General features: G+C 45.0%; 1 protein-coding gene across 2 annotated transcripts; it reads right to left on the bottom strand.

Annotated features, from left to right (window-relative positions):
• Positions 1-17: 17 nt before the first annotated feature.
• ZNFX1 (zinc finger NFX1-type containing 1) lies at positions 18-27,992 on the bottom strand. 2 transcript variants are annotated; one of them, XM_055393258.2, is made up of 15 exons: positions 27,394-27,992; positions 26,023-26,114; positions 24,311-24,463; positions 18,691-20,502; positions 14,730-14,861; positions 13,011-13,159; positions 12,294-12,443; positions 9,920-10,034; positions 8,375-8,622; positions 6,584-6,723; positions 5,451-5,605; positions 4,874-5,019; positions 3,929-4,039; positions 3,512-3,607; positions 18-2,885 (listed from the first exon to the last, which is right to left on the bottom strand). In XM_055393258.2, the coding sequence occupies exons 3-15, from the start codon at positions 24,369-24,371 to the stop codon at positions 447-449; spliced, it is 5,754 nt and encodes a 1,917-aa protein (XP_055249233.2). In that variant the 5' UTR covers positions 24,372-24,463; positions 26,023-26,114; positions 27,394-27,992; the 3' UTR covers positions 18-446. The 2 variants fall into 2 exon arrangements, with proteins under 2 accessions (XP_055249233.2, XP_055249242.2); XM_055393267.2 differs by lacking the exon at positions 26,023-26,114.

The raw sequence follows: 27,992 nt of genomic DNA, 5'->3' as shown, positions 1-27,992 counted from the left end.
ATCAGCAATTCACAAACAACGCTGGGCCTCTGTTTATTAGAGCAGAAGTCAGCCTGCAAGTTAGGGCCTGGCAGTTTAGAGTGATTCTGCCTCACTGAGCTTGTATCTGCCTCTGGAGCATTGCAGAGAAAACATCTGACCGAGTCAGGACCCAGAGGCACTACAGGCAGCCCTGGGCAGAAGCCCAAACTTGCTCCAGGCAGTCTGTCCACTAACTTGTAGGAGAGAAAAAGAAGAGAAATCTGTTAACTTTGCTCTCAGTTCTGGAGGTAAAGTGCTTACTCTAGCGCAGGGGTAAATCTAGAAACAAATGTGGGCAAGCCCTAAAAGTGGATCCTTAAATAGGTGCTAAGACTAAAAGATAATAATAAACTTCAGTTCCTTCGGGAGGGAGCTGGCCCCAGCCCTGCGGTGGCCAGGGCAAAAGGCAGTGGGCTGCCACCTTCCTACATCATCCTCTGGATCTCCTCATAGTTCATCAGATTGTTGGCTGTGTCAGACCAGGCAGGGTGCTGGGCTCCATCCATCTCGGAAGCAAGCCAATTGCTTCTTTCCAGCGTGTGGTTTTCCCCCCCGATCACCTCCTGACACTCAGGGCATGTGGCCCTCTGCATGGCTCCCCCACAGTCACCAATCACGTAGATGTGGCCATTGGGGCACTTGAACCAGTGGCCACGAGGGTAACCCATGGCTTTGACGATCTGCACTCGCTCTTCCTCTGAGACGCCCAGGCCACAGCAGGGAAGAGTGGCTTTCAGAGCTTCCATCTTTCTCTGCACAAGCTGTGCATCCTTCCGGGTGAACTTACATGTTCTCTCGAGGATGTTCTGGACAGTGCTGATTTCTTCAGCGACGCTGCCTCTCACCTTCCCCTCGGCCATCTTGCAGCGGGTCAGGAGGTTCACCAGGTATCTGAGCCTCTGGATTTCACTTTGGAGGTCATCCAACTCCTGGCTGCTGAAGCTCAAACGCTTCTTGGCAAGCCATTCATGAACCTGGTCTAATCGAGTCCTCACTTTCTTTTGCTCTAAGACATGCACTTTTTTCAGGGAATCATATAGGCCAGCCAGGTGGTCATAGAAGCTGATATAATTCTCAACAAGGCCCAGGTCCTTCACTGACAGACTTTTCTGGGTCAGCTTCTCTTTCAACTTCAGGAAATCTTCAGGGAGCAGCTGGCAGAGGAGGTTCTTTCCCTCCAGTAGGGCCGTAAGTCGCTCCTGGCTGACTGCGATCTCCCCTGCTGAGCCCAAGATCTTTTCCTTAACGACTTCAATCTCTTCCAGGCACTGTTTGAGGCTGGTTCCGTATCTCAGATTTTTGCGGATGGGCACCTGGCAGATAGGGCAGACCTTCAACTTGATGGCAACTTCGTCACCCTGCTCGTTCATGTAGCGGTCTAGGGCTTGCACTTCAAAGATGTGGCTGCAGTCTTCCAGCTGTACAAAGCGAGCATCTGGCTCATCCTCAGAGCCAAAGAAGATCTGGGTGACTTCTTCCTGGTGGCAGACACGGCACTTCTTGGGGCATGGTTCCCCACACAAACCAATGCACGGGTGGCCACAAGCCAGCAGCTTAGTACAAGGCACATAGCATGGCGGTCGGTTACAGGGCTCAGAGCAGAGTCTGGTGCACTGGTAGTGCTGGCAGCGCCAGATGCAGGGTTCCACGCAGGGAGTGCACAGTTCCCCACACTTCTTCTTGCACTGGCTGTGGACACAGCGGTTCTGACAGGTCCGCTGGCAGGGTGGACACTCACCAGTGCAGGGCTCCTGGCACTTGTGTGAACAGATGAGCAGGCGCTTGCAGGGCTGCTGACAGCGCTCATGGAAGCGCCCTTCGAAGCAGCTGTGGCAGGAGCCAGGACACGGATGCCCGCAGTCCAAGATGCTGCCACACTTGGTGGTGCACTTCACTGGCAGGTCATACTTGAGGTCTTCCACGTTGCCACACTTCACCTGTTGTCTGTGCCCACACTTGAGCTTCACGGTGACCATTTCTGAACACAGCCGCACACAGGCTTCACCACATGGGTTGCTGCACCTGTGCCCACATTTTAGGACCTTGGGGCAAGGCTCTTGGCAGCAGAAATCTGACTCAGGCACAGAACACGGGACCATCTGTTTATGGCCGCACCGGAGAATGGTTTTGGGCACCTTCACCTGACAAGGCTGACACTCCTGGAAGCAGACAAGAGGGCACCGATGCCCATCTTGGCAGATCACCTTCTGGCATGGCTTCATGCACTGGAACTCCTTGTGTGAGGAGTCATAGGGGTGACAGGCACGAGTGCAGACGTGCCCGCAGCCCAGCCGGAACTCACAGGGTAGGCTGCAGCCTCCTTCGGGCACTTTTTGGAAGTCAGAAGCTTTGGATACTAAAGTGTGGGTATCAGGGTGGTTCTGGCAGCAGAGCCGGAGGGCGCAGCCTATTTGATCATTCTCTCGAAGGGTGTGGATGATCTTGCTCCACAGGGGCACCTTGGCCAGCATCTGCATATTCCCAATGCAGTACATGCCCTTCTTGGCGCGGGACAAGGCCACACAGATGCGGTTGGATATCTGGAGAAAACCCACCTTGCCTTCCTGGTTGCTGCGTACTAGCGAGAGGAGGATGATGTCATTCTCCTCCCCTTGGTATTTGTCCACCACGTGGACCCTGACACCGGCGAAGGTCTTGGCAGGCATGAGTTTGCGCAGGCAGAAGAGCTGCCCGGTATAGGTGGTGAGGATGGTGATCTGGGAGGGTAGGTACTCCTGGCACAGGAAGTACTTGCACAGCTCTACCACAAAACGAGCCTCGTGCTGGTTCTGGTGGCTTTTGCCTTCTTGGACTTCCTGTTCAGGAAAGGTGTGTTCTACAAAGAAAAGGTTGGAAGAGACTCCCTGGAAAGAAAAAGACACATGTTAGGTTTACTCATGGCAGCTTTTTCTAGCTTCACGTGTGCTGGCCACCGGCCCTGTTCCAGGGAGGAACCTTAGAAGGCTTCTGTATAGTCTGTAACACAATCTTTAATTTATGAGCATCTGCTGTGCTGAGTGCTTTATTTATATACATTATCTCCTGCAATACGGTAATGCGATCAGGTAGCAACCATTATTCTCACTGTATAGAAGACCCTTACCCTGATGGTACATAACTTGGTAAAGGCTATACAGCTATTAAATGGCAGAGCTGGGATTCAAAAACCCAGGTGTGTGTTCTCAACCTCTGGACCACTCCTCTTCTTAACAGCTTTTTACTGTTTGGGGTTTTTGGTTTGTTTTGCTTTGTTTTTGCCGCTACTCGGCTTGTGGGATCTTGGTACCCTGATCAGGGATAGAATCTGGGCCCTGGCAGTGAAAGCACCAAATCCTAACCACTGGACTGCCAGGGAATTCCCAATAGCTAGAAATCTATTTTTTAGAAAGCTGGCTGTACACCCTTCTGAAAGCCCCTTTTCGTCCTGAGGAAGAGAGAACCTCCTAGGTTGCTGACAGCATCAGAGAAAGATCAGGTAAAGCAGATTCACCTTAATCTTCTCATATTTGAGAACAGAAGGATGGTTTTCCAGATCCTGGTAAATGTGAGGGGTCAAAAGCCGGGCAATTTCAGGACGCATGCGGTGCTGAAACAAGACGTGCATATCATTAAACACATGGGCAGAGAAAATGGACAACTTTCTAAAGACTAAGTTGCTAGTGGAAAATCTGGGGAGATGACATTTGAAAAGAACAGGGAGAAAAGAGCAGAAGAGAAACAGCTCCTTCATCTGACACAAACTTACCACGGCTGGTCTTGTGTTATTTTAAAACAGAAAACAAAATCAGATAGAGTCATTTCATTATTAAACTAGCTTTATTTTATGAACCCTTTCTTGTTGGCAGTTGGCAGGCTGCCAGGAGCCTTCACCTGGACATTTGGTAATAATGAAGATCTAGCTTCTCACCTGGTAATTCAGACGGACAAAAGGAATGTTTACTTTCACCAGCCGTTCAAAGAGGGACACCTCCAGGTTGAAATTCTTGGCCAGGTCATACACATTGGCACTGGGGCGCAGCTGAAAAGAGAAACATGGCTGAGGATTGTCCACTGAAAATGTATGTTAACCATTCACCCATCCATCCACCTATCAAATGTTTTTCAAGTGACTTCTGGGTTCCAGGCTTGGCTTTAGATGTTAACAGGCTAAGGGCAAAGAGTGACAAAGTCCATGAAGCCAAGAAATAAGGGTGATGTGACAGAATGCCTGGGGGTGGAGGTTCTTTACATACGTCTCCCTGAAGAGTGACATCTGAGTTGACACCAGCATGGAGTACGTTGCTAGTCATTCGAAAGGAAGCCACGGAGGAAACAGGAGGACAGGAGTTGGGAACACAGCGAGCAAATGAGATGAACGGTGGTGTGAGCTGAGGTCAGAGAAACAGGCTGTACTCTGAGAACACAGGTCTTTGTAGGCCACTTTAAGATGCTTGATTTTTATATTAAGTTCAATGGATAACCACTGAAGGGTTTTAAGCTGGGGAGTAACATGACCTGATTTGAGTTTTTTAAAAAAAATTCACTTTGGTTCCTTTATGAGGAATGGATTACAGCATGGCAAAAACCGGAAGCAGTGGGATGGGGAGCATGCTGTTTTAACAGTCCATGCAAAATGCCAAGGTAAGTTAAAAACAGCAGAGAGGCCAGGTGGGATAAATGACGCTACCTCTAAAATACGCCCCAAGTCTAAGAGGACTTGCTCTTACACTGGACATGGGAGGTGAGGAAAAGAGGAATCATAGAAAGCCACCAACAAGCCTGAGGATGGAGGAAAGATGCAGAGGCCAGGGTCTTCCTATCTGATTCCAGCCTTGCAGAGAGTCAGTTCATCTTCTAGAGGGCCCAGGCCTACCTGCTGGTGGTCCCCAATCAGAATGAGGTGCTGGCAAGCTTTGCTCAGTGTGGCAATGGTGTGGGCCTCAAGGACCTCTGCAGCCTCTTCCACGATGACGATACGGGGCTCCACCTTCTGCAGGATCTGGCGGTATTTGGCAGCACCTTGAGTCAAGAGAAGAAAGAGACTCCCCTGAGTGGATGTACTGGACTCCCTGTGTCACTGGGCTTCTGGACTGGTGCACCCCGAGCCTGGGTCTGTTCCAGCTGAGTCCTCCCATCCACCCAGGACTCTGGGGACCACTGGATGAGAATGAGTGCTGCTGGACAGTCTCTAGAGCAGCAGCGTCCCCATGCCATCACTGCTGAGCACTTGCTTTCACTGCGTTTGGAACTGCGGCACTGGGATCATCAGCTGAAGTTCTAAATGCAATGGAAGCAAGAGTGTGAATTCCACCAAGAGAATCCAAAACAGAGCTTGCTCTCAAGAGCTCTTCATGGTATTTTCCTCTGAACTACTAAAGAAGCTCCTCTTTACCTGTCCCAGATAATCTGACAGGCATTTGGCACCAGCAGTGAACTCCATGCTTTCTTACCTGTGGTTGTCATTCCTACAATCTGGGCATCTTTCAGGATGTGCAGGTCTTCCTGGAGTCTCAGCTCAGCCATTCTCTCTGCTGACGTGCGGTACTGGCGTTCATAGTTGAGGATCTTTCGGCGGGTGTCGGCCTGGTACATCTGGAGCCACAGCCTGCAGAAAGTGAAGAATGAGGGAGAGGAAGCCACGTGCTCTTTGAGGAGCGGTGGAGCCCCCTTCAGCGCGCCCTGTGCATAAGTGGAATCTACACCCTAGAGGAGGTTACATGCCACAGAGAAAGAAGACAAGACCCAGATGTGCAGGGACCTGAGTCCTGCACAACAAGAGGGATGTGCAGAGAGACGTACGTAAGCGGTCAGGAACTGAGGGAGGAAGGGGATGGAGAACAGCTGCTAATTACTGGACAAGAGTAAGGAGCTTTAAAGGCTTCTAGAAGAATTTCTCACAAATTGTCCCTACTCCATTCCTGCCAACCTCCCTCCCTCCTCCTCCCCTAATTCTCCATAAGTAAAACAGATTATGTCGGCACTCTTGCTGTAAAGCCTTCCACAGTCCTCTTCAGCCCTAAGAGGCCCTGCGCAACGTGGTCCCTGCCTCCCTCTCTGAGCTCACTTTCCATCTGTCTGAGCCACAGCCATGGTGGTTGCCTTCTTTCAGTTTCTCAAGCAAACATGCTCCCTCCCATCTGGAGGCCTTTATGCATGTGGTCCTCACAAGCTCATCCACTCCCCTTCCCAGCTGGCCTTAATAAGGCCTACTCGTCTTTAAGATCTCGTCTCCAGTGTCCCTTTCCTGGATAGCTCAGACCAGCTCAGCTACCATGTTAATATTCTTAGCTCCTTGCTTCTTTCTTTCTTAGTGGTGATGCCTATTTGTAACTTTTTATTTGTGGAACAAACTAATTTGTCTCCCTGGTTAGACTCTAAACCCCACAGGGTAGAGCCAAGTGTGTCTATTCTATCCCATGGCTGTATCTAGCACTCAGCTCAGCAGGAGTGCTCGATCAATCATCAGTTAGCGCTAATGTTGAGGATGTGAAGGGCTTACATTCTAGAAACAGGAAAGGGACGCCCTGGGGACATGACATGGGCTGGCTGGGGATGGGGGTGAGGATGGGGACAGGCACCGTACCTATAAAGCTGCCAGCGGGAATTCAGGTCCAGCTGCCAAACATCCTGGATTTCATTGGCCTCAGCCTCAGTCATGGTGTTCAGCTTGCGAAGCTCAACCTTCACTTTCTTCTTCATTCTCTTTTTCTGGCTGCGCTGGGTCTGTAGGTATCAATACCAGTCACAGTCACTGAGCAGAAATGGGCCTGGTTCTAAGATAGGGGCCAGAGCACACTGAAAAAATGGAACTGTCGTCTCTGATACATCTCTTAAATGTTCCACACTCTCCCCACAGACATTTCACTGCTAAATGAGTGCTTTGGAGCCAGTGTGTCTGGGTTCTAAGTCCCATCTACTACTTAGGTGTGGGACCTACAGTAACTTACTGAACCTCTATGTGCCTCAGCCTTCCCTTCTATAAAATGGAAATAATAACAGTACCTCTTCACAGAGTTGCTGGATTGACTGAAGCAGTAAAATACATGGAAAGCACTTTAGAAGAGCGCTGGTCAACTAGTTATTACTGAGCGTCTTCTGACCACAGTCTGCTTCTTATTCCTAAAACATGTCACGACAATAGTGAAGGGACGTCTCTCTCATTAAATGCTATACAAATCCTGCTAAGATGGTCTTAATGCCATTATATCAAGATAGTATCTTAAACATGTGGGTGAAAAGCACCATTTAGGAGAAAGTACTCTTCCTTGGCTCTGTCAGAATCTGAGGCCATAAGCCTTTAGAAGGACAAGCATGCCAGATGGATGTCACAATACTATGGACTCCTGTCTGCTTCAAAACCGAACAATTCAACTCCTCCTAAGGCCACACGGCAGAGAAATGTCCAATCCATGCTTCTAAGTACTGTGATCGTGACTCTGTGCCTGACATATAGAGACACTGAACTGAACTAGATCAGGCTCAAAGCCAGCAGACTGGAGAAAGCTGCATTCAGTAAAAACCTGCCCCCCAAATCCCTTAGATCATCAGTAGGGTTCAGTGCTCTGTTGTCACAGTGACACATGGTAAATTCTGAGGACCCTAGGGTTCTATCAAAGGAAGGAGAAGACAGAAAGTCTGGGCATTTATACTCTTCTGGCTCTGAGAGAAACGACAAATTTCAAATGAAGGACAGACATTCCACTCAGTCTATACAGCTTACTTCATCTGTTTTACTTGAGTCCTCTACAGTTCTAACGCCCGGGCTGGTTTGCCGTTGAGAACATCTATAAAAGCACCAGCGCTAAGGCCATCAGGGCCTGATCCGACTCACATGTGCTCCACTTTTCTCAAAAATCAAGGGAAGGCCTTGGCCACCTGCTTCCTGTTCTTCTAAGTAAGCACTTACTGGCAGGGCCCCTCAAAAAGGCTGCAATTTCTATACCCTTGAACACTGGACCGATCTTATACAAGGATTAGGTTGTAAGAGGGGGAAATGAAAGTCGCTCATTTCTATCTGACTCTTTGTGACCCACTGGACTATACAGTCCCTGGAATTCTCCAGGCCACAACACTAGAGTGGGTAGCCTTTCCCCTCTCCAGTGGATCTTCTCAACACAGGGATCAAACCCAGGTCTCCCGCATTGCAGGTGGATTCTTTACCAGTGAATCACAAGGGAAGCCCTGTAAAAGGGTAAATTAAGCTAATTATGAGGATGGAGTGAACACAGTGCAACAGAAGAAGGTGAAAATTGGGTGAGGACGGACGCTCTCAGGTCTGTTTTGGGAGTTTAACCCACAACCCCCTGGCGTAATAACTGAACCCCCTTTTCCCACTCTGTTTAGGGCTTTCAGGAGCTGTGAGGAAGTGAGTTACCTCCCACTCTCCTGCAGCTTGCTCCTGCCTGGCTGCCGTCCCGGGGCCATAGTTGTCTAGCCTCATGGCCAGAAGCACTTTCGCCAGCTCCTGGACCGCCCCATTCTCTTCCTTCTTCCGCCGCCGGGGCCGCACCACCTCTTCCTCCTCAATCATTCGGTCTGCCTGGATCAGGTCGGCCTCCTCTGCGATCTCAATCAGCGAACCGTCTTCTTCCCCTTCCTCCTCCTCCTCCCTTTCCGCTTGGGCTAAGAGAGGAGAGCAGGCAGGATGTGGATGGAGAGTCTTAACGTCAAAGGGTAAACAAGGGTACCTACGAGAGCTTAGATGCATGGAGACGTTCTCAAGGTTTAAATGGTCACCTCCGTTGAGAGAAACACAGGAGGAATGAAGGGGAGAAAGACATGTTTCCTTACCCACGTTTTTGTTACATTTAGAAAATCACAAGCATGTATGCCTTTTTAAGGGAGATTTTACTTATGTCATACACAAAGCAAAGTATACAACATAAACGTGCAATTTAAATGATAATAAAAATATATAAAATGAACATCCATGTATCTTCCACCCAACTTAAGCAGAAAGTTACCGATTTCTTTGAAGACATTTGTGGGCTGTACTAACTTGAATTTTTTATTACTTATTCTTCCCTTTTAACTTTACCATATATATGTTGTTGTTCAGTCACTCAAACATGTCCGACTCTCTGTGACCCCACGCACTGCAGCACACCAGGCACGCCTGTCCTTCACTATGTCCCAGAGTTTTCTCAATCTCATGTCCATTGAGTCGATGATACCACATATATAAAGTATGTGTGTATGTGTGTTAGTCGCTCAGTTGTGTCCGACTCTTTTCAACTCCATGGCTCTTCTATCCATGGAATTCTCCAGGCAAGAATACTGGAGTGGGCTGCCATTCCCTTCTCTAGGATATAATGTATATATATCTTCAAATAATGCATTATCTAGCTTTGACTTTTCTGAACTCTAAATAAATGAAATCACATTGAATATATTTTCCTATAACTTGCTTTTTTTCATTCAGCATGTTTCTGAGAGTCATATCATATTGCTACATATGCTGTAATTCATTCCTTTTCATAGTTGTATCCATTATCTGAATAGACGGCAATTGATACATCTGTTGTACAAATATGGATGGACACTTGAGTTCCTTATGTGGTTCTGCCAATCAATATCTCCGTTAGTATCATATCAGAGTTCCCACTGCTCACATCTTATCAATGTGGGATTATATCAAACAGTTTAATTTTTGCCAGTCTAGTAGGTGTGTGATAGTGTATTATTGTAGTTTTAATTCCTCTTGTTTCTAGTGAGCACTTTTCATGTTTATTGACCATGAAGATTTTGTGATGTGCTTCTTTAAAAGTCTTTTATTTGTTTTTCCATTAAGCTTTTATTGGTCTTTTTTGATTAATTATAGCTCTTTATAAATTCTGGGCATTACTTTAAAGTCTTGCTCTTCTAGTCTTTACCACATCCCACCGCGAGATGTAATTCTAGGCACACAAGCACTTCTCACCTGTATTTTCAGGTACTGCAGGAGCAACACTTTGGGTGAAAGAACCAACACCCAGCCCGAGAAACTCCAGCATCACAGAATGCTTCCGTCCCTGGAAGCAAACCCATTCACTGTCCTGAGGAAAGAAGAGTTATCAGTCAATGAGAATTCCATGACAACTCAGTATGAAGGAAAGGTCTTCTCAAGGGATCAAAAGGTAATTCCCATAGAACTCTCTTAAAAATGCAATGTTTGGGCAACTGGGTCTTTTAATAGAACTTGTACAGAATTTTAAAAACAACATTTTCCTGCTTCTTTTGACAAAATCAGGAGCTATGGGAGCAATGAACCCGCGTCCCTGGAAGGCAGCAACTGGCTCAAGAGGGCGTCGCCTCTTCCGGCCCGTCTCAGGCCTCACTGCTGAACAGCATGGCTAACGGGCCGGCCTGAGTCACCCACAAGACCTGACGGCCCTTTTCTAGTTTTGGGTCTGTAACCCTGGAAATGCCGACCTACTGACAGTACAGCTACTGTTTCACTGGATTCCTCTGTTCAGTTCAGTCGCTCAGTCGTGTCCGACTCTTTGCAACCCCATGAATCACAGCACGCCAGGCCTCCCTGTCCATCACCAACTCCCGGAGTACACTCAAACTCATGTCCATTGAGTCGGTGACGCCATCCAGCCATCTCATTCTCTGCCGTCCCCGTCTCCTCCCACCCCCAATCCCTCCCAGGATCAGAGTCTTTTCCAGTGAATCAACTCATCACATGAGGTGGCCAAAGTATTGGAGTTTCAGCCTTAGCATCAGTCCTTCCAATGAACACCCAGGACTGATCTCCTCTAAAATGGACTGGTTGGATCTCCGTGCAGTCCAAGGGACTCTCAAGAATCTTCTCCAAAACCACAGTTCAAAAGCATCTAGCCACCCACTTTACAGAGCTTGCGTCATGGACTGCCCTGGTGGTCTGGTGGTTAATACGCCACACTTCAACTTTAGAAGGGACAAGATAAATCCCTGGTTGGGGAATTAAGATCCCTACATGCTGCGTGGCACAGCCAAAAGAGAAAAAAGAAAAAATACACAGAGTACATCAGATACTTCTTATAATATCCTTTGAATGCAGGCATTATTACTGTTCTTGTTGACTGCCGAGGGACCTGAGGATCACACTGGCTCAAGTCACACAGTCAGTTTGTGTGACAGGTCTGTCAGGTCCCAGGCCCTCTATATGTGCTAGGTTGCCTTGCTATGATTTGGTTTCATTTAACAAATACTTTGAGCACACTTATTAAGTTAAGAGGTTTACAGATATTAAGTTGCTTATCCAATAACAATCCTGTAAGAATTAAGTTCGGAGAAGGCAATGGCAAGCCACTCCAGTACTATTGCCTAGAGAATCTCATGGATGGAGGAGCCTGGTAGGCTGTAGTCCATGGGGTGGCTAAGGGTCGGACACGACTGAGCGACTTTCACTTTTTACTTTCACACATTGGAGAAGGAAATGGCAACCCACTCCAGTGTTCTTGCCTGGAGAATCCCAGGGACGGGGGAGCCTGGTGGGCTTCCATCTATGGGGTCACACAGAGTCGGACACGACTGAAGTGACTTAGCAGCAGTAGCAGCAGCAAGAATTAAGTTGATCTGTAAAAGCCTGCTTTTTGCAAGTTACATTTACAAACACTGGTAATTTCACATAGTTCAACTAAATATGATCCCCACGTGTGTTTTTTTTTTTTTTGCTGCACCTCATGGCATGTGGGATATTAGTTCCCGACCAGGGATCAAACCCATGCCCCCTGAAGTGGAAGCTCAGAGTCTGAATCACTGGACCACCAGGGAAGACCCTATACCCCTTTATAAAAGAGGTAACAGGAACAAAAAAAATTAAGTAACTCGCCTAGAGCAAAATCAGGATTCACATCCAGCAGACTGGCTCTAGAGTCATATTTCTGACTAGTATATTCAGGTGACTTTTCTCCTGAGAAGGAACTTTTCACATCACAGCAGCATCACAGCTGCTGCTGCTAAGTCACTTCAGTCGTGTCCGACTCTGTGTGACCCCATAGACGGAAGCCCACCAGGCTCCCCCATCCCTGGGATTCTCCAGGCAAGAACAGTGGAGTGGGTTGCCATTTCCTTCTCCAATGTGTGAAAGTGAAAAGTGAAAGTGAAGTCACTCAGTCATGTCCGACCCTTAGCGACCCCAGGGACTGCAGCCCACCAGGCTCCTCTATCCATGGGATTTTCTAGGCAAGAGTACTGGAGTGGCTTACCATTGCCTTCTCTGAGCATCACAGCAGATTGTAGCTAATACTTTGACTGCTACTTCTGCTGCAGGCTCCCTCCCAATACTGGATGAGAGATGCTTATACCCCACAGGATGACCCCTCTACCTGGTTTGGTCCATTCATCAGACTTTTCCAGTGCTGGGGAGAGATAAACTTCTCCAGATGCTGTTCCTGTAGCACCCCACGCATGGTACACTCCAGAGTCTGGGCCCCTTCATGCAGTTCTTGCTCTGACTCCTTCATTTGTGTCACAATCTACCAAGAGCAGAGGGAAAGAAGTGGATGAGGAAGTATGTCATCATGCCCGGAACTCAAGTCTCTGCCTTGAGGGAAAACAAAGGTAACACAGGAACAGCTAGTCTAAAACCAGAGGATTAGTATCTAAAATGTCTAAAAGCCTCCTACCACTAGTAAGAAAAGGAAACAAATAATACAACAGGAAAACAGACCAAGTATACCATGGTGGAGACTTCCCTTTCCCTTAGTAGTAAGAATTCAGAGCTTTGGTTGGGCACAAAACTGCCCAGCTAGAAGATGATATTTACCTGGCAAACAGGCTGGAAGAAGTATTATGGGTGGTTTGGGGGAAGTAGTTTTAAGGTCCTGGCAGGGGCTGTGCCCTTTTCTGTCCTTTCTCCATCTTGGACTACGAGGGCAAAGATCCCACCATAGGATTAGCAGAATGGAATGCTGGAAGGAACCTGGGTCCTTTCCAGGTTTGTGGAGCTTCCCTATCTCCCCTGGACTGCCCACCCACAAAGCCACTGCTGTCTTGGTTGGTTCTCCCTTGAGCAACCTCAGATCTCCGAAGCTGGGACTTACACTCATGTAGGCCCTTCGGAGGTGCATAGGGAGGTTGCGGCGGAATTCCCGCTTGTTCCGCAGCTCCCTCAGGGTGAACTGCTTCAGGATTTCACTGTTGCTCCTTCCACCTACCCGCACAATGCTGGTCTTTTGACACTTGTAGATGCCTAAGGAGCAAAGTGGAGCACGCGCAGAGTTAAGAGGGGCTGCTGGGCTCTCTTGGGAAAGGGCTGCATGTGCCTGGGGTGCTGGTGCAGCTGGCCCCTTAGGGCACAAACTGGTGCTTAGAGGAGACTAGCCTACCAGTGAGCAAGAAGGCCCCAGAGACGACGTGACCTGCAGAGCAGTGAAGTGTGCGGCTCCAGTACAGAGGCGTTAGAATCACACACCTGGGGACCCAAGTCTTGTCTTGACCACTTACTGCTATGTAACCTGGGGCAGGTCACTTAACTTGAGCTTCAGTTTCTTTGTTTGTGACTTGAAGACAGTAATACTTTCCCTATAGGGCTATAGTCTGGATAAACGAGAGAGTGTCTTTCTAGCTTCGAGGGGGTGACCTGGCCCAAAGAAAGCATTAGTGAATGCTCTCTATTGCTCACTCTATAGATGTTTGCTGACTGCTTATTATGGGCCAGGCATGTGCTAGGTTCTGAAGCTAAAGTAGTCAAAACACAGGCTCGGTTCCTCATTTGTTCTCATGACTCACAGTCCGCCAGAGAAGACACGTAAACATTTTAACTGAATACAATTTAATACTACAAATACATGCTAAAAGTGTGTAACAGGGGACCTTAACTAGTTGGGTGGGGTATGGATCTAATTTAAACTGAGACTCCAGGAATACTGAAGATTTAATGTAGATGAAAGAAGGATACGAAAGAGTGGAAAATAATAGTCTAAGCATTATTTTGCAAAGAAAAAATCAATACTTCTTCATTCATTAAGGAAAATAATATTTTTTGAGTGTCTAGAATGTGCCAGGATCTGTGAATATAGAAAGAAATAGGACCAAAGCTCTTAGCATTTATAGTCCAGGGTAGAGACACAAATAAATAGTTACATATGTGCCAATTAAAGTCTTAGAAGTAAAAATACAACAGGACCTGGGGCAAGAAGGAAAGTCCATACGAAGTGAGACCTGAGGAATGAGCTGGAACCATCTGGGCTGGATGCATCAAGACTGAGAGAGAGAAGAAAAGAAAAAGCACATGCTAGGCAGAGGAGACAGCATGGGCCAAGAAGAAGCTGGAGGAAGACAAGAAATTGTAGACTATCAGTGTGGCTGGAATTAGAATAAGGGAAGAACTAGGACAAGAGCATCAGAATTAGGCTGGAGCAGACAACACACAGAGGGGAGCAAGGCAGCCCACTCCAGCGTTCTTGCCTGAAGAACCCCCAGACAGAGGAGCCTGGTGGGCCACAGTCCACGGGGTCACAGAGAGTCAGACACGACTGAGCGACTAAGCACAAGCACATGGACAACACAGAGCCTTTCCTGCCATGGTCAGTAAGGACTGTGGACTTTATTCAAAGTGCAACAGATAGCAACTGAAGTCGCTCATGGTTCACCTATGTATGTCTTAATAGAGCTTATTTTTTCAGCTGTGCTGCGTGGTTTGTGGAATTTCAGTTCCCTGACCAGGGAATGAACCTGCGCCACGGTAGTGAAGCCCATAATCCTAATCACAGACCACCAGAGAACTCTCACCATAGAACAATTTTGCCTACAGATATTACCTTCCAGAAACTGGTCCAAAGCATGATTAGTGTAACACACAACCAAGATGGGGAACTTCTGGACGCTAATTTGCCAAACAAGCTCGTTGGTTAGAAGGGCCTGAACAATTTTTAGACCCACATAGGTTTTGCCTAAAAAACAAGGAAAAAGGAGAGTTAAAAAACTTAAAAAGACTTTCTAAGAGGAGTAATTAATCACTTATAGCAAATTATTATTATTTAAAATTTTAAGGCGATACACTGAGATGGATTAAAATCCTAGAAGCACAAATGGTTTTGCATTATGTTCCCCTCATTCCTATGTTTCCAGCTACCTAGTTCCTCTCTTGGAAACAACCAACATTACTACTTTATTGCATAACTTTTCAGAGATAGTCATTCTATGCATATACAAACAAAAATGAATATACAGTCTTTTTCTAGCTTCCCCCTTCCTTTCTAAAATACAAATAGTAGCAGACTATTTTCACTGTTCTATATCTTGTTTTTTTCATTTACTAAAATTGGAGGTAGTTCTCTATCAGTACAGAAAAAGAATCCTTTGTTTTTCACAGCTGCAAGGCATTGTTTTCAGCTAGTTTTCTATTGACAGACATGTATTAACACACTGCTTCCAATCTCACATGGTGACTTATTTAGAAATGCTTTTAATATACCATAGTAGACTTGCCTTTGTGATAGGAGGGAAAAAGTCATAGAAATTAACATTGGAGTTAGAGTTATGGGCTCATTGCTGCTGCTGCTGCTAAGTCGCTTCAGTCGTGTCTGACTCTGTGCGATCCTATAGACGGCAGCCCACCAGGCTCCCCCGTCCCTGGGATTCTCCAGGAAAGAACACTGGAGTGGGTTGCCATTTCCTTCTCCAATGTGTGAAAGTGAAAAGTGAAAGTGAAGTCGCTCAGTCTTGTCCGACTAGTAGCAGTAAATGCTAAATTCTTACATTGTGTCAGGCTAAGAAGGTAGCCACTGTCCTCAAAAGTACTCAATACTGAATAATACAAGAAAATAAAAAATTTCAGTATAGCTGAATACTTTTCAGTATAGATAAATAAATGATAATTTCTTGCTTCTTTTTCTTCAAATAGTATGTATCGAGGGCCAAATAGGTGTTAGATATGGGGTTAAGTACAAGAAATACAATGGTGAGCAAAACAGCCATGGTTCTTATCTTCCTGGAACTTACAGACTTGCAGAAGAGAAAGATGATCACACAAACAAATGTAAAAATCACAAACATGGGAAATGAGAAATACAAGGTACCAGGAAAACAACTGGGATTCTGGTCTACTCAATGAGACTAGAAGAGGCTTCTAATCTGTCACTCCTGGGAAAGTGGTAACTGAGTAAGGCTGGGCAAGAGAGAATAGAAATGGACTGGCTAGGAGGTCCCTGCTATCTTCCAGGGAGTGACAGAGCTGCTGGCTCCAGCAGCTGAGATAAGGAGGCAGACTGGGGAGAAGTTTCAGAGGTAAACTTGATGGCAACAGGATAATGGTTTGGCTGGGGTGGGGAACAGAAAATAGTAACTCCTATATTTTTAATTTGGAGTCTTGGATGGATAAGGAGAACTCCAGAGGAAAGAAAATCTTTATAATTCAATATTTACCCCATTCTCTCCCACTGCTTCCTTCCCCTTAGAATGGATACTTTTTGGGATTTCTACCTAAAAAGATGACCCCTCTGTCACTTCCCCTCAAATTCACAGGTAGGCTGCTTTTTAGTAGCTGTGTATGTGTGTGTGTATGTGTGTAAAGCTAGTGTGAAATTACTAAATTATTACTATATGGGAGCTAAAGAATCCCAAATCAAATGATAATATCAGGGGAAGTTATTTGGAACAAAACATTTTTTAAATATACTAACAGCTCCTACAAATCAGCAAGAAAGGGAAACCATCCAATAGAAAATATGTCAAATACAAAAAGGCAATCCATAGAAGCAGTAATATAAGTAGCTAATAAAGACAAGAAAGGATATTTAATCTCACTCTTGATTAAAGAAATACAAATTAAACACTGTGATACACATTAGAGGGGAATTTGGCACTTCCTATTAAAATTACAAATTCACATTTTGTTTGATCCAGTTAGGGATTTCTCCCCTGGATATACTCTGCTTCCGTGTGAAATGACTCACAAACAAGGTTATTTACTGACATTGTTTTAGTAAATCTTTCCATAGAGAACTGGTTAAAGAGATTATAAACTAACTATACAATGGAATATTATATACTCATAAACAGGATACCATGTGTGTACCAATATGAAAGGATCACCAAGATATTTTATAAGTTAGCAAAGCAATATGCAAACTGTTTTCTAGCACAGTGAGTTAAAAAAAAAAAGTGGGGGGAAATAAATATAAGTATGCCTTTGCTTGAACATTCATAGACTGTCTCAGGAAGGACAGACAGGAAGACAATAATATCGTTTGCTTTAGATAAAGGAACCGAGTGGGATGGTGAGGGGAGAAAGACATGGATTAAAAAAAAATTTTTTTGAACCAACTTTTAAATTAAAACATAAAACTAAAATTAAAATGAGCCAAAAATTATAATCTCATATATCAGGGAAAACTGCTAGTGAGAAAGGAAGACTGATAACATACAACAATGCTGGAAAGTATATAAGAAAATAGGAACACTAATTCATTCTTGGTGGCAGTACAAACTGGTATATCCTTTTCTTCTTCTAAAGCCCTGAAAGCACCACTTTAATTACGCATATTTTCCCATCATATGGGTGTCTCATCAGTAAGAACTTTGCATTTTGTTACATTAATTTCTTATCATGAGTTGCCATTATTTTATTGGTATTTTTTAAGGACCTCTTCCCATTGTTTTTTTAATATTCTTTTGAGAGGGTAATATAGCAGTACCTACTCTAACTATTAATGTGAATTCCCACCTTAAGGAAAAACACTACAGAAGTATTAAGCAGAGTATTCAAAGATAAACACACACAGAAATAGATATATGAATACTTAATAAGCACTGTCTGTGAAACTAAAAAACAAAAAAAAAACACAACATAGTACATTCACGCCATGAATACAGGCATGTTGTAAAAAGAGTGAGGTACGTTTCTAAATGTGACTGTTAAGTGTAAAGAATGTAAAAATATCCCTAACATGTAGTTATATACATATATATATAAACTATAGAGCCATATATATATAAATATAGCATAATCTCATTTTTGTTATTTAAAAATAGGAAAAGTATGCATGTATGTATGTAAACATATAAATACATTCAGAGACACAAAGATGTATCAGTTTTAACTTTGGAAAACATCTGGAATGATGTACGTCAAACTGCTAATAGTAGCTATCATTCCAGAGAAGGACTGGAGTGGGGCACAGGGTTGGGGAGGAGGCAGGGTGGTGTACTCCCAAGAGAAACAAGTACAGTGAGGTGGATGACAGAGCCAGGAGTGGCTCCTAAACTGCCTGAGTCTCAGGTCTGTCAACTGCCATTTGCATGAGCATCAACATATCATTCAACTCCTTTCTGCCTTAGTTTTTTCATCTATTCACATGGAATGGCTTCGACCTCACAGCCGTGCAATGAGTTAACATAGGCAAAAAATATACTGTAGTATTTGGCACACAGGGTATTTATAGTTGATACTATTTAAATGTATATAAAATCAAGCAAATCAATACAGCCTTTGATGAAGCAGACAGAAGTCAGGCCTCTCCCTAAGTCTGACCCCTTAACCTTGTGATTTTGATCTTTTACCATGTATACCAATGAGTCCTCACTGGAAAATCACTATAAGCAGTTGCTTTTAATTTAAAAAAATTTTTACCTATTTATTTTTTGAGCAGCTATTTTTTAAACAAGTTTGATGCCCATTTCAGGGGAATGTCTTAAATTGAGACATTCTAGAAACCTAGAGTCAAGCCACCCTTGCCTATCTCATACGGCAGATGTGTGCTGTGAAAAATTTTATCTTACCTGTTCCAGGAGGTCCTTGAATAATAGCCAGTTCTCTTGTGAGAGCAAACTGCAAGGCTTCCATTTGGGAGTCGTCCAGCCTCAGGGCTTCTTTTGAGGGCCACTGGCAGGGGTCTAAGACATTAACTCTGGGACATCTCAAGCCCTTGGCGTTCCTCAGAGGTTCCCCAGTGGCTGAGGGATTCTTTATTAAGGGAGTGAAATCATATCTGCCCCCCATGAGCAAGTACCTTGGCTCCCTCACATCAGAGTCACACTCCACGATGTTCCTCTGGAAGGGGACATCTTCCTCTTGGACTTCCTGGAGTCCTTCCAGGACATGTCTATAGGCCTCAAAATAGGCGGTTGTCTCCACCATGAGGAAAGAGTCAGAGGGTTGGACGTCTGCGAGCAACTGTTGGCTCTGCTCATTGAAAGAGAGCTGGACAATTCCTCGGCAGAGATCTTCCTGCTCCCGGTTAGACACAGTAGCAAAAAGAAACGTCTCAAAGTTGTCCTTGGACATGCACACTAAGGACCCATAGAGCAATCGCTTAGAGTTCTGCCAGCGGACAAACTTCAGTGGTTTTGTGTCAAATTGCACCTTGTAGACAATACCCGTTGATGAACACACGGGGGTGATAATCCTGGTATCAAAGTAGATTCGGATGTCATCAAACTTTCTCTTCCTCAGGCCTTGGTCTTCAAAGCTTTGGAGAAGTTCCAAAATGCCCTCTCGTAGGGGTCTGACAAAATCCTCTCGTAGGAGTCTGAAGTGGGTATCTAGATAGACAGCAGTGCTGTCATATTTTCCAGAAATAATGTTGGGGCGAAGGAATGGCCTCTCATCCAAGTGCACTTCATTGTAAGTGGGGTAAATGGGCATGGTCCGGTAGCTCTCAACATGGTCTTCTGCCTTGGGCTGCACAAGAGTGTAGGTGTCCACTCTTAAAGTGCCCTCTCGCCTCTTTTCCTGCAGATGTTCAATGATGGTCTGGACCTTTTCCAGGTTCTTCTCTGTCTCCTCTTCTATGTCAACACCAGAGGCCCTCAAAGCATTAAGAGAAGCTGGCAAGAGAGAAATGAGCATGGAAGTTTCCTGCACAGAGCTGGCAGGGAAGACACTTACAAGGTCCTGGAGGAGGGAGATGATATTGCTAATGTGTTCTGGATACTGGTTTCGAACTTCAGGGAGGGGTTCAGTGATCATCCCTACCACATAAGCTGGCAAGCAGACCTTGAGGAATTTGGAATTCTTCAATATGCCCAGGACATGGAGAACACTGTGGCGATCCATTTTGGAACTGCAAGCCTTCCGAAGAACCTGGCAGATAAGCTCAAGGAAGTCGGACTTCATAAAAGAATGAGACAAGAGTTCCTTCAGTCCTGAACATGTAGCAAGGGTGATGACCACCTCAGAGGGGTCTTTCTGCAGAACACTTTCCAGGAACTTGTAGCCCAGTTTCTTCACCTGCTGTGGCTGTTCTGCAGGCTTTTGGTGGGGGGTCCGCCACTGCTGGAAGTTTTCATCAGATCGTGGTGGGGGTCTGTGGTTCCTTCCCTCCTGGTTGCCATTTCTCCTCCTGGTGTCATTTTCCTGACCATGTCTCTGGCCTCTAGGCTCGTCATTGGTATGCCCTTCCTGATTCCTCCATCCCTGATGTGGGTTCCTACCCATGGCCCCAAACCTCTCTTCTCTTTGCCGACGAGGAAATGGATGGTTGTTGGCCCTGGGATGCCTTCCAGGCTGGCTGGCTCCTCCTCTGAGAGCACTGGCTGGTGGGTTATTGGCCTGATTTCTAGCTCGTGGTGGTAACTCTCCATCCACAGGTCCTAAACACAATGGGAATTTGGGGCAAACATAAAAATCAAGATGCAAGAAAATCCAACAGTACAACAATATGAACATACTTATTTTCCAAAACAAATAAGGAGCTTAGGTTTTATTTGGAGAGAAAAAAGGTTTCCTACCAAGTCATGTAATAAATAAATCTATTTTGATTACTATGGTTACTGTATACATTAGGAAAATATTTTTTCAGAGGGTACAAAAAGAAAAATGGGAATAAACATTTGTTGAGTGCCTCATACATGACAGAAAATAATTACTAATTTACTCTTCATAAACTGGGATTATTTCAGGGGCTCAAAAAGATCATCTCATTTTCTCAGTCTCTTGCCAATACCAAACAATAGTGAAAGCATGAGTTTCATAGCCAAACAGACCTGATTCAAATCTTGGTCTAGGGACTTCCCTACTGTACAACCTTGGCTAAGTTGTATAATTTCTCTTAGACTCACTATCTGGGTTGCTGTAAAGATTAAACGTTTGTAAGATGCTTAGGACACTATCTGACATATAAAAAGCTCTCATTAAATGTTAGTTATTACTAGCAGAAATACTAATCATTTTTTATTGGGAAAACTCTATTGATTTCTAGGGCCATAGTTTCTGTCTCTAAACAATTAGGTCACAGGCAACAGAGGCATCAAGTGGGGTAAAAGTATACAGGGAAATATATATTTGAACTTTGCTTAGCATCAGATGGCAAAGGGGAAGGTAAGGCTTCATTTACCAGTATGTTTTTCAGCCAAATAATAGATTGTGAAGGAAACCGAAAAATGAAACTCAAACTTTGATTCAGGAAACTGAAAAGTGAAACTCAAACTGTGGTTCAGAAACCTGAAAAATGAAACTTAACTCTTCCTCCTTTCTGCAGCACGAGTTCGTCTACATAGTACTTCTCTATTACCAATCCTCAGACAAGGAGGTCTGCAGAAGAGCAGATGTACCCAGCAAACACAGGAAAACTTAACATCATCCTGTGGATGAAGCTGAACGTGTCTTTCTTGATCTGCCACACATTTCATAAGTGACCTTGGCCAATTTACCCAAGCCCATTTTCTTTCACTTTCCTTTCCTCTAAAACTGAGTCTGGAGCTGACCCAACTTAGCAGAATGACTTGGAGATTTTAAAAACAAATAAACAAAATAAGACTGTATGCAATGATTCGATGATAAAAAATGTTACGAAAGTTTCAAATGTATATCATATTCAAGACGACTGTGCTATTTCATGCCATCAGACTTAAAAAAATCTACTAATGTACATATTTCCTTGTAACTGTTGCTTTTACATTTACTTTTCAAACTCCCAGGACATCATTAAAAAGTCCTACTTTTAATACTGGTAAAAAGTCCTACTTTTAATACTGGTAAAAAGTCCTACTTTTAATGCTGGTCTGATTAGAAGACAATGTTTTGGAAGAATGGAAAACTGTATTATTTCTCAACATTTCACATAGCTCATAAAATAATATTCTACAGTTCTCCCTCATCTGTTCCACAACTGAAATTCGGAGGATATATTGCAAACTCAGGAAAAGGCAAGACTCCATTCAGTTTTGTTTTAGACAGTTCTGAGCAAACAGAATAATCACTGCAGTAGAGTGATCCTTTTGAACTAACTGCTTTGGTGACTAGGACTCTATACACATACCATCGAACACATAGCTACTAGCTATGTGTAGCTATTAAGCATCTTAAGTGTGACTAGTCTGAATTAAGATGTGTAAAATGACACATGGAAGTTTGAAGCCTTAACAGAAAAAAAGTTAAATACCTCATTAAAATTTTTTATACTGGTAACATCCGAAAATGATAATATTGAATACTTCGGGGGAATAAACACAAAATTGAAACTGCTCAAGTACTATGAACACTACTTAGAAAAGGCAGGTGCACTATTATGTTCACCGCAGCATTATTTACAATAGCCAAGACACGGAAGCAGCCTAAGTGAATGAATAAAGAAGATGTGCGGTGTACACACACACACACAGACACACAGACACACACACACAATGGATAGCCAAGACATGGAAGCAGCCTAAGTGAATGAATAAAGAAGATGTGCGGTGTACACACACACACACACACACACACACACACTGGACTATAACTCAGCTATAAAAAAAATTAAATCTTACCATTTTTAACAACATGGGTGGACCTAGAGGGTATTATGGCAAATGAAATGAGGCCGAGAAAGACAAATACTCTATGACTTTACTTATATGTGGAACTTAAAAAAAAAACAAAAGAGATGAACAAACACAAAAAAACAGAAACAAAATTATAGATACAGAGAATAAATAGGTGACTACCAGTGGAGAGGGAAGTAGGAGAAGAAGAGAAGTAGGTGAGGCAGATTAAGAGTTACAAACTCCCAGTTATAAGATTAACAAATAGTAGATAAATAACGTACAACGTGATAAATGTAGTTAACACTGCTATATAGTATATATTAAAGTTTTTAAGAGAGTAAATCCTAAGATTTACTCTAAAAATCCTAATTTTTTCCTTCATCACAAGGAAAAAACTTTTTTCTATTTCTTTAGTTTTGTTTCTATACGAGATGATGGATGTTCACTAAACTTATTCTGGTAATCATTTCATGATATATATATATATAAGTCAGATCATTATGCTATATACCTTAAATTTACACAGTGCTGTATGTCAATTATATTTCAATAAAACTAGAAGGAAAAAACTCCAAGAACTATAATAATAAAACATATTCAATTATAATAAAATGATATTATTTTGATACACTGGCTTAAATAAGACAAATACCAAATTCCATTAAATGATTATTTAGTATTAAGTTTTTAAATTTCATGTCACCTGTTTCTTTTTTGTTTTTAATGATGCTACTAGAACATCAAAAATTATGTTTTTGGCTTGCATTGTGTTTCTACTGGATAATGCTGCTCTAAACCAGTTATTGCCATTTCTGATACCTCATCTCTACCTTTGCTAAAGTGAACTGTACCAATTTAGGAGCTCTCTTAAGGAGGGGGGAGGGCCGTCTAGTCTCAAAGTCACTCATGCTGTAGCTGAGGAATAAATCATTCTCAGTTTTTTTGACTTTGCTGCTTGGCTTGCAGGATCTGAGTTCCCCAACCAGGGGCTAACCCGGGCCATTGCAGGAAAGTACCAAGTCCTAACCACTGGAGCTCCAGGGAATTCTCAAGAATAAACCATTCTTTACTTGAGAGATGCAGTCAATTTTGGTGGGCCTGCTCATCCATAAGGAACTTGATTTCCTTCCCATTACAGATTTTCTTCAACTTACATTAGGTTATTTTCTGATAAGCCCACTGTAAGTTCAAAGCATTAAGTTAAAAAGGCACTAAGTACACCTAATCTATCAAACATCATAGCTTAGCCAAGCCTACCTTTAATGTGCTCAGAACATTAACAATAGCCTACAGTTGGGCAAACTCATCTAACACAATGCCTGTTTTATAACAAAGTGTTGAATATTTCATGTAATTTACTGAATAATGTACTGAATAAGATGGTTGTCTGGATACAAGTGGTTTTAAGTGTATTAATTGCTTGCTCTTGGGACAGCAAGGCTGACTGGGAGATGAAGCTCACTGCCGCTGCAGAGCATCAAAAGAGAGCAACTTATCACACATATATCACTAGCCCAGGAAAAGTTCAAAATTCAAGTCTTAAGTACAGCTTCTACTGAATGCACATTGCTTTTGGACCATCTTGTAAAGTAAAAAATCATAAGTGGAACCAACATCAATCTGGGATCATCGGAGGGTAGAAAATCTTGCTCACCTCTGTGGTTAATATGAGGATTCCTAGGCCCCACCTCTGGACAAGGTCTTCGGGCCTCCATGTCTGAGTCACCTGATCTCCACGGTCACGTTATTTCAGTTGTCTGGAAGTCCACACGGTTTGACAGTTTTCAGCACCTTTGAAACACAGCATCTAGCAGAAAAAGAAAAAACCAAATTCCCAAATAGTATCAAGCTAATCCTTCTGCAGTTAGAAGCAACAGTTAAAACTGGACATGGAGCAACAGACTGGTTCCAAATAGGAAAAGGAGTACATCAAGGCTGTATATTGTCACCCTGCTTATTTAACTTATATGCAGAGTACATCATGAGGAATGCTGGGCTGGAAGAAGTACAAGCTGGAATCAAGATTGCCGGGAGAAATATCAATAACCTCAGATATGCAGATGACACCACCCTTATGGCAGAAAGTGAAAAGGAACTCAAAAGCCTCTTGATGAAAGTGAAAGAGGAGAGTGAAAAGGTTGGCTTGAAGCTCAACATTCAGAAAACAAAGATCATGGCATCTGGTCCCATCACTTCATGGGAAATAGATGGGGAAACAGTGGAAACAGTGTCAAAGACTTTGTTTTTTTGGGCTCCAAAATCACTGCAGAAGATGATTGCAGCCATGAAATTAAAAGACGCTTACTCCTTGGAAGGAAAGTTATGACCAACCTAGATAGCCTATTAAAAAGCAGAGACATTATTTTGCCAACCAAGGTCTGTCTCGTCAAGGCTATGGTTTTTCCCGTGGTCATGTATGGATGTGAGAGTTGGACTGTGAAGAAAGCTGATCACCGAAGAATGGATGCTTTTGAACTGTGGTGCTGGAGAAGACTCTTGAGAGTCCCTTGGACTGCAAGGAGATCCAACCAGTCTATCTTAAAGGGACCAGTCCTGGGTGTTCATTGGAAGGACTGATGCTGAGGCTGAAACTCCAATACTTTGGCCACCCATGCAAAGGGTTGACTCATTGGAAAAGACCCTGATGCTGGGAGGGATTGGGGGCAGGAGGAAAAGGGGGCGATAGAGGATGAGATGGCTGGATGGCATCACCGACTCGATGCACATGAGTTTGGGTGAACTCTGGGAGTTGGTGATGGACAAGGAGGCCTGGCGTGTTGCGACTCATGGGGTTGCAAAGAGTCGGACTCGACTGAGCGACTGAACTCAACTGAATCCTTCTGCCTCTATATCTTAATGCTTTGTTAACTAAGAATCAAACACAGATTTTAATCATGTGCACAAGTGTTCAACTCTGTGAATGCCCAATTATGATACAAAACACGAAATTCACAATTTAGGATCAAATTCCAAAGGATCAAATTCCCCCTTCCCTGAATCCTTGTATATTCTTGGGGTTAAGCGAGTGTCATCATTTCCCATTCAAAACTCCTGTTTAGTTTATACCTTTAGCCAAGTTACTTAATCAGTTGCTAGGTTTCATTTTCCTCTCTTATAAAGCAAACAAATATTGTTGCCAGGGCAGAAAAAAGTACATTTTTATTAACCCCAAAATCATGTATTCGCCACTCCACCCAACACGTCTATTATATAATACTCCATAGCTTGCAGTACTCTATAGTTTGTAAATAATAAGTGAGCAGATATCCCTATACTACTCTTTGGAACAGAGCCAAACTGATTAAGCCCTCCCCTCCACCGAAGCAAGAGAAAGAAATAACATGTTTCAAAACCCAGGAGGCTTACCATCTACTGGACACTGTTTTCTCAGGACCAACTATAAACAGAAATCTGCAGTTCCTTCCTTCTTTCTTCTATCTTGATTTGCAAAGGTAGTCCTACAGGAGGAAGAGGAAGCCCCTTTAAAGGAAACTTCTCCATCCTACTCATACACATCATGTGGGCTGGGGCTGGGGAAAGGGTGGGTAATTGAGAGTTCACAGCAAAGGGACCTTTTCCAACTGTCTCTCTCATTGAGTTTTAACACATTCATACTTGGAAACTGTGAACAGATCTGGCATTATATGAGTAGTTTTTATCCTCATGAGAAAAAGGAGTCCCCTTCCTTCCTGCTGGGACTATTTTTTGAATCTCATCTGTCATTATATCAAACCCAGTTCTCAAGGCACAAGTTCAATATTTAGAGTTTTTTCTGTTTAATTAGAAAAACTTCTCAAGGAACAACTCCTTCTCTTGTTGAAAAAAAAAATACTAAAACAGAAACTCACAAACTTCTGGGATAAAAGAAACAGAAGAAAAGAAAGCAGAAAGGCAAGGAAAAGAAGCAGGGAGGAACAGGAAATGCTACCAAAAAAGCAAACTAGAGGGGATTTCTTTGGGAATCAAAGCCTCAAAGGACAGGAAGAAGAAAATCAGTGATGTTCAAGTCAATGGAGGAGTTAAATCGAAGAATGTAATTTACCAGGGTGGGATGAAAGATGTTAGAGGAAATCTCCAGGCTCTTGAGAGAGCAGAAGGATGGAGAAGTCCCTGACACCCAGGGCCTCAGCAGGTCTTGATGGAGCTATTATAGGGTCAAGGGACAGCCAGGGCTGGGTGGGGCCACGAAGAAGATGCCCTGGCAAGGCTGAAGCCCGGAGCGGCTGGGGAGGTTGGGGAGACTGCAAGAGGTTTGGGGTTCTCAAGAGGAGGGCGGAACTGAGCTCAGCTGGGGGCTGCCTGCAGAAGCGCCGGGTGCGGGGAGGGGGGCGCCTGGAAATAGGGATGGGGAGTCTAGGTGCGGAGGGTGCTTCTAGAAGAAGGGGGATGAGTGAGGTGATGGAAGGTGAGGATGACGGAGGGGCTGTGGCAGAAAGTGAGGACGGAGAGGTGGGGGACAGAGGACTAGATGATGAGGATGCAGGCGGAGAAGGTGATGGAGACGCTGAGAGTAAGAGCGACGCTGGGAAGAGGGCACGGGGACTCAGGTGGATGATGGGGGCGCTGAGGGGGTGACGAGTGCGGAGATGGGTGATGGGGGTCCTCAGGGAGCGATGGGGGCGCTGCGGCGGGGCATGGGGACGCGGGGGCTGAGGGGGTGGCGGGGCAGGGGGAGGGCGGCACGGGCGCCGGGAGTGGCAGCGGGAGGGACAGGGGCGCGGGCCGGGGGTCGCTCACCGGGCTCCTGCGCGTCCTCTCGCCGCCGCCGCCGCCGCCGGGCGCTCGCACTCGGGCCCAGGCAGGTCCGCGGCCCCGCCCGGCGCCGCGCACTTTCTGTTTCCCGGCCGCTCAGACACGGGGCGGGGCGAGGGGCCGGCCGGCAGGAAGACGTGGGGCGGAGGAGGGGGAGGAGGCGGCGGCCCGGGGCGCCCGGCGAGGGGGCCCGGCCCTGGCACAGCCCGCAGCCCCCGCCCTGAGGCCCGTCAGGGGCGGGCGGATGCGCGGGCGCCGCCTCAGCTGCCCCAGGCGCGTGGGCAGGGGGCCTCGGGCGGGCGCCTCTGAAGGGAGGGGACTGCCGTTGTAGGCCTCTGCGGTCCCCAGAGGAGGAGCGGCGACCCGGCGGAAGGCTCGGTGCCTGTGAAGCGCGACATGGCGGCAAGGCCGACGACAGCCGGAGGCCTAGTAGTTACAGAGAAGGGGTGGGGCTAAAGCGGCCTGGACGACCATTAGACCTCTTACATCCGGGTGGCGCGGAGACTACATTTCCCAGAGGGCCTCGCGCGGCGCGGGCTTGGCGAGGGCGGGGAAAAGGAAGCGCCTAGGAGCCAGTGCGCAGG

This window comes from Moschus berezovskii, chromosome 15, assembly GCF_049115385.1.
Source record: "Moschus berezovskii isolate FMDL1 chromosome 15, NW_MosBer_1.0, whole genome shotgun sequence".
Classification (NCBI taxonomy): domain Eukaryota; kingdom Metazoa; phylum Chordata; class Mammalia; order Artiodactyla; family Moschidae; genus Moschus; species Moschus berezovskii.
Note: the sequence above shows the minus strand (reverse complement) of the source record. Positions and strands in the feature narration are given on the sequence as shown.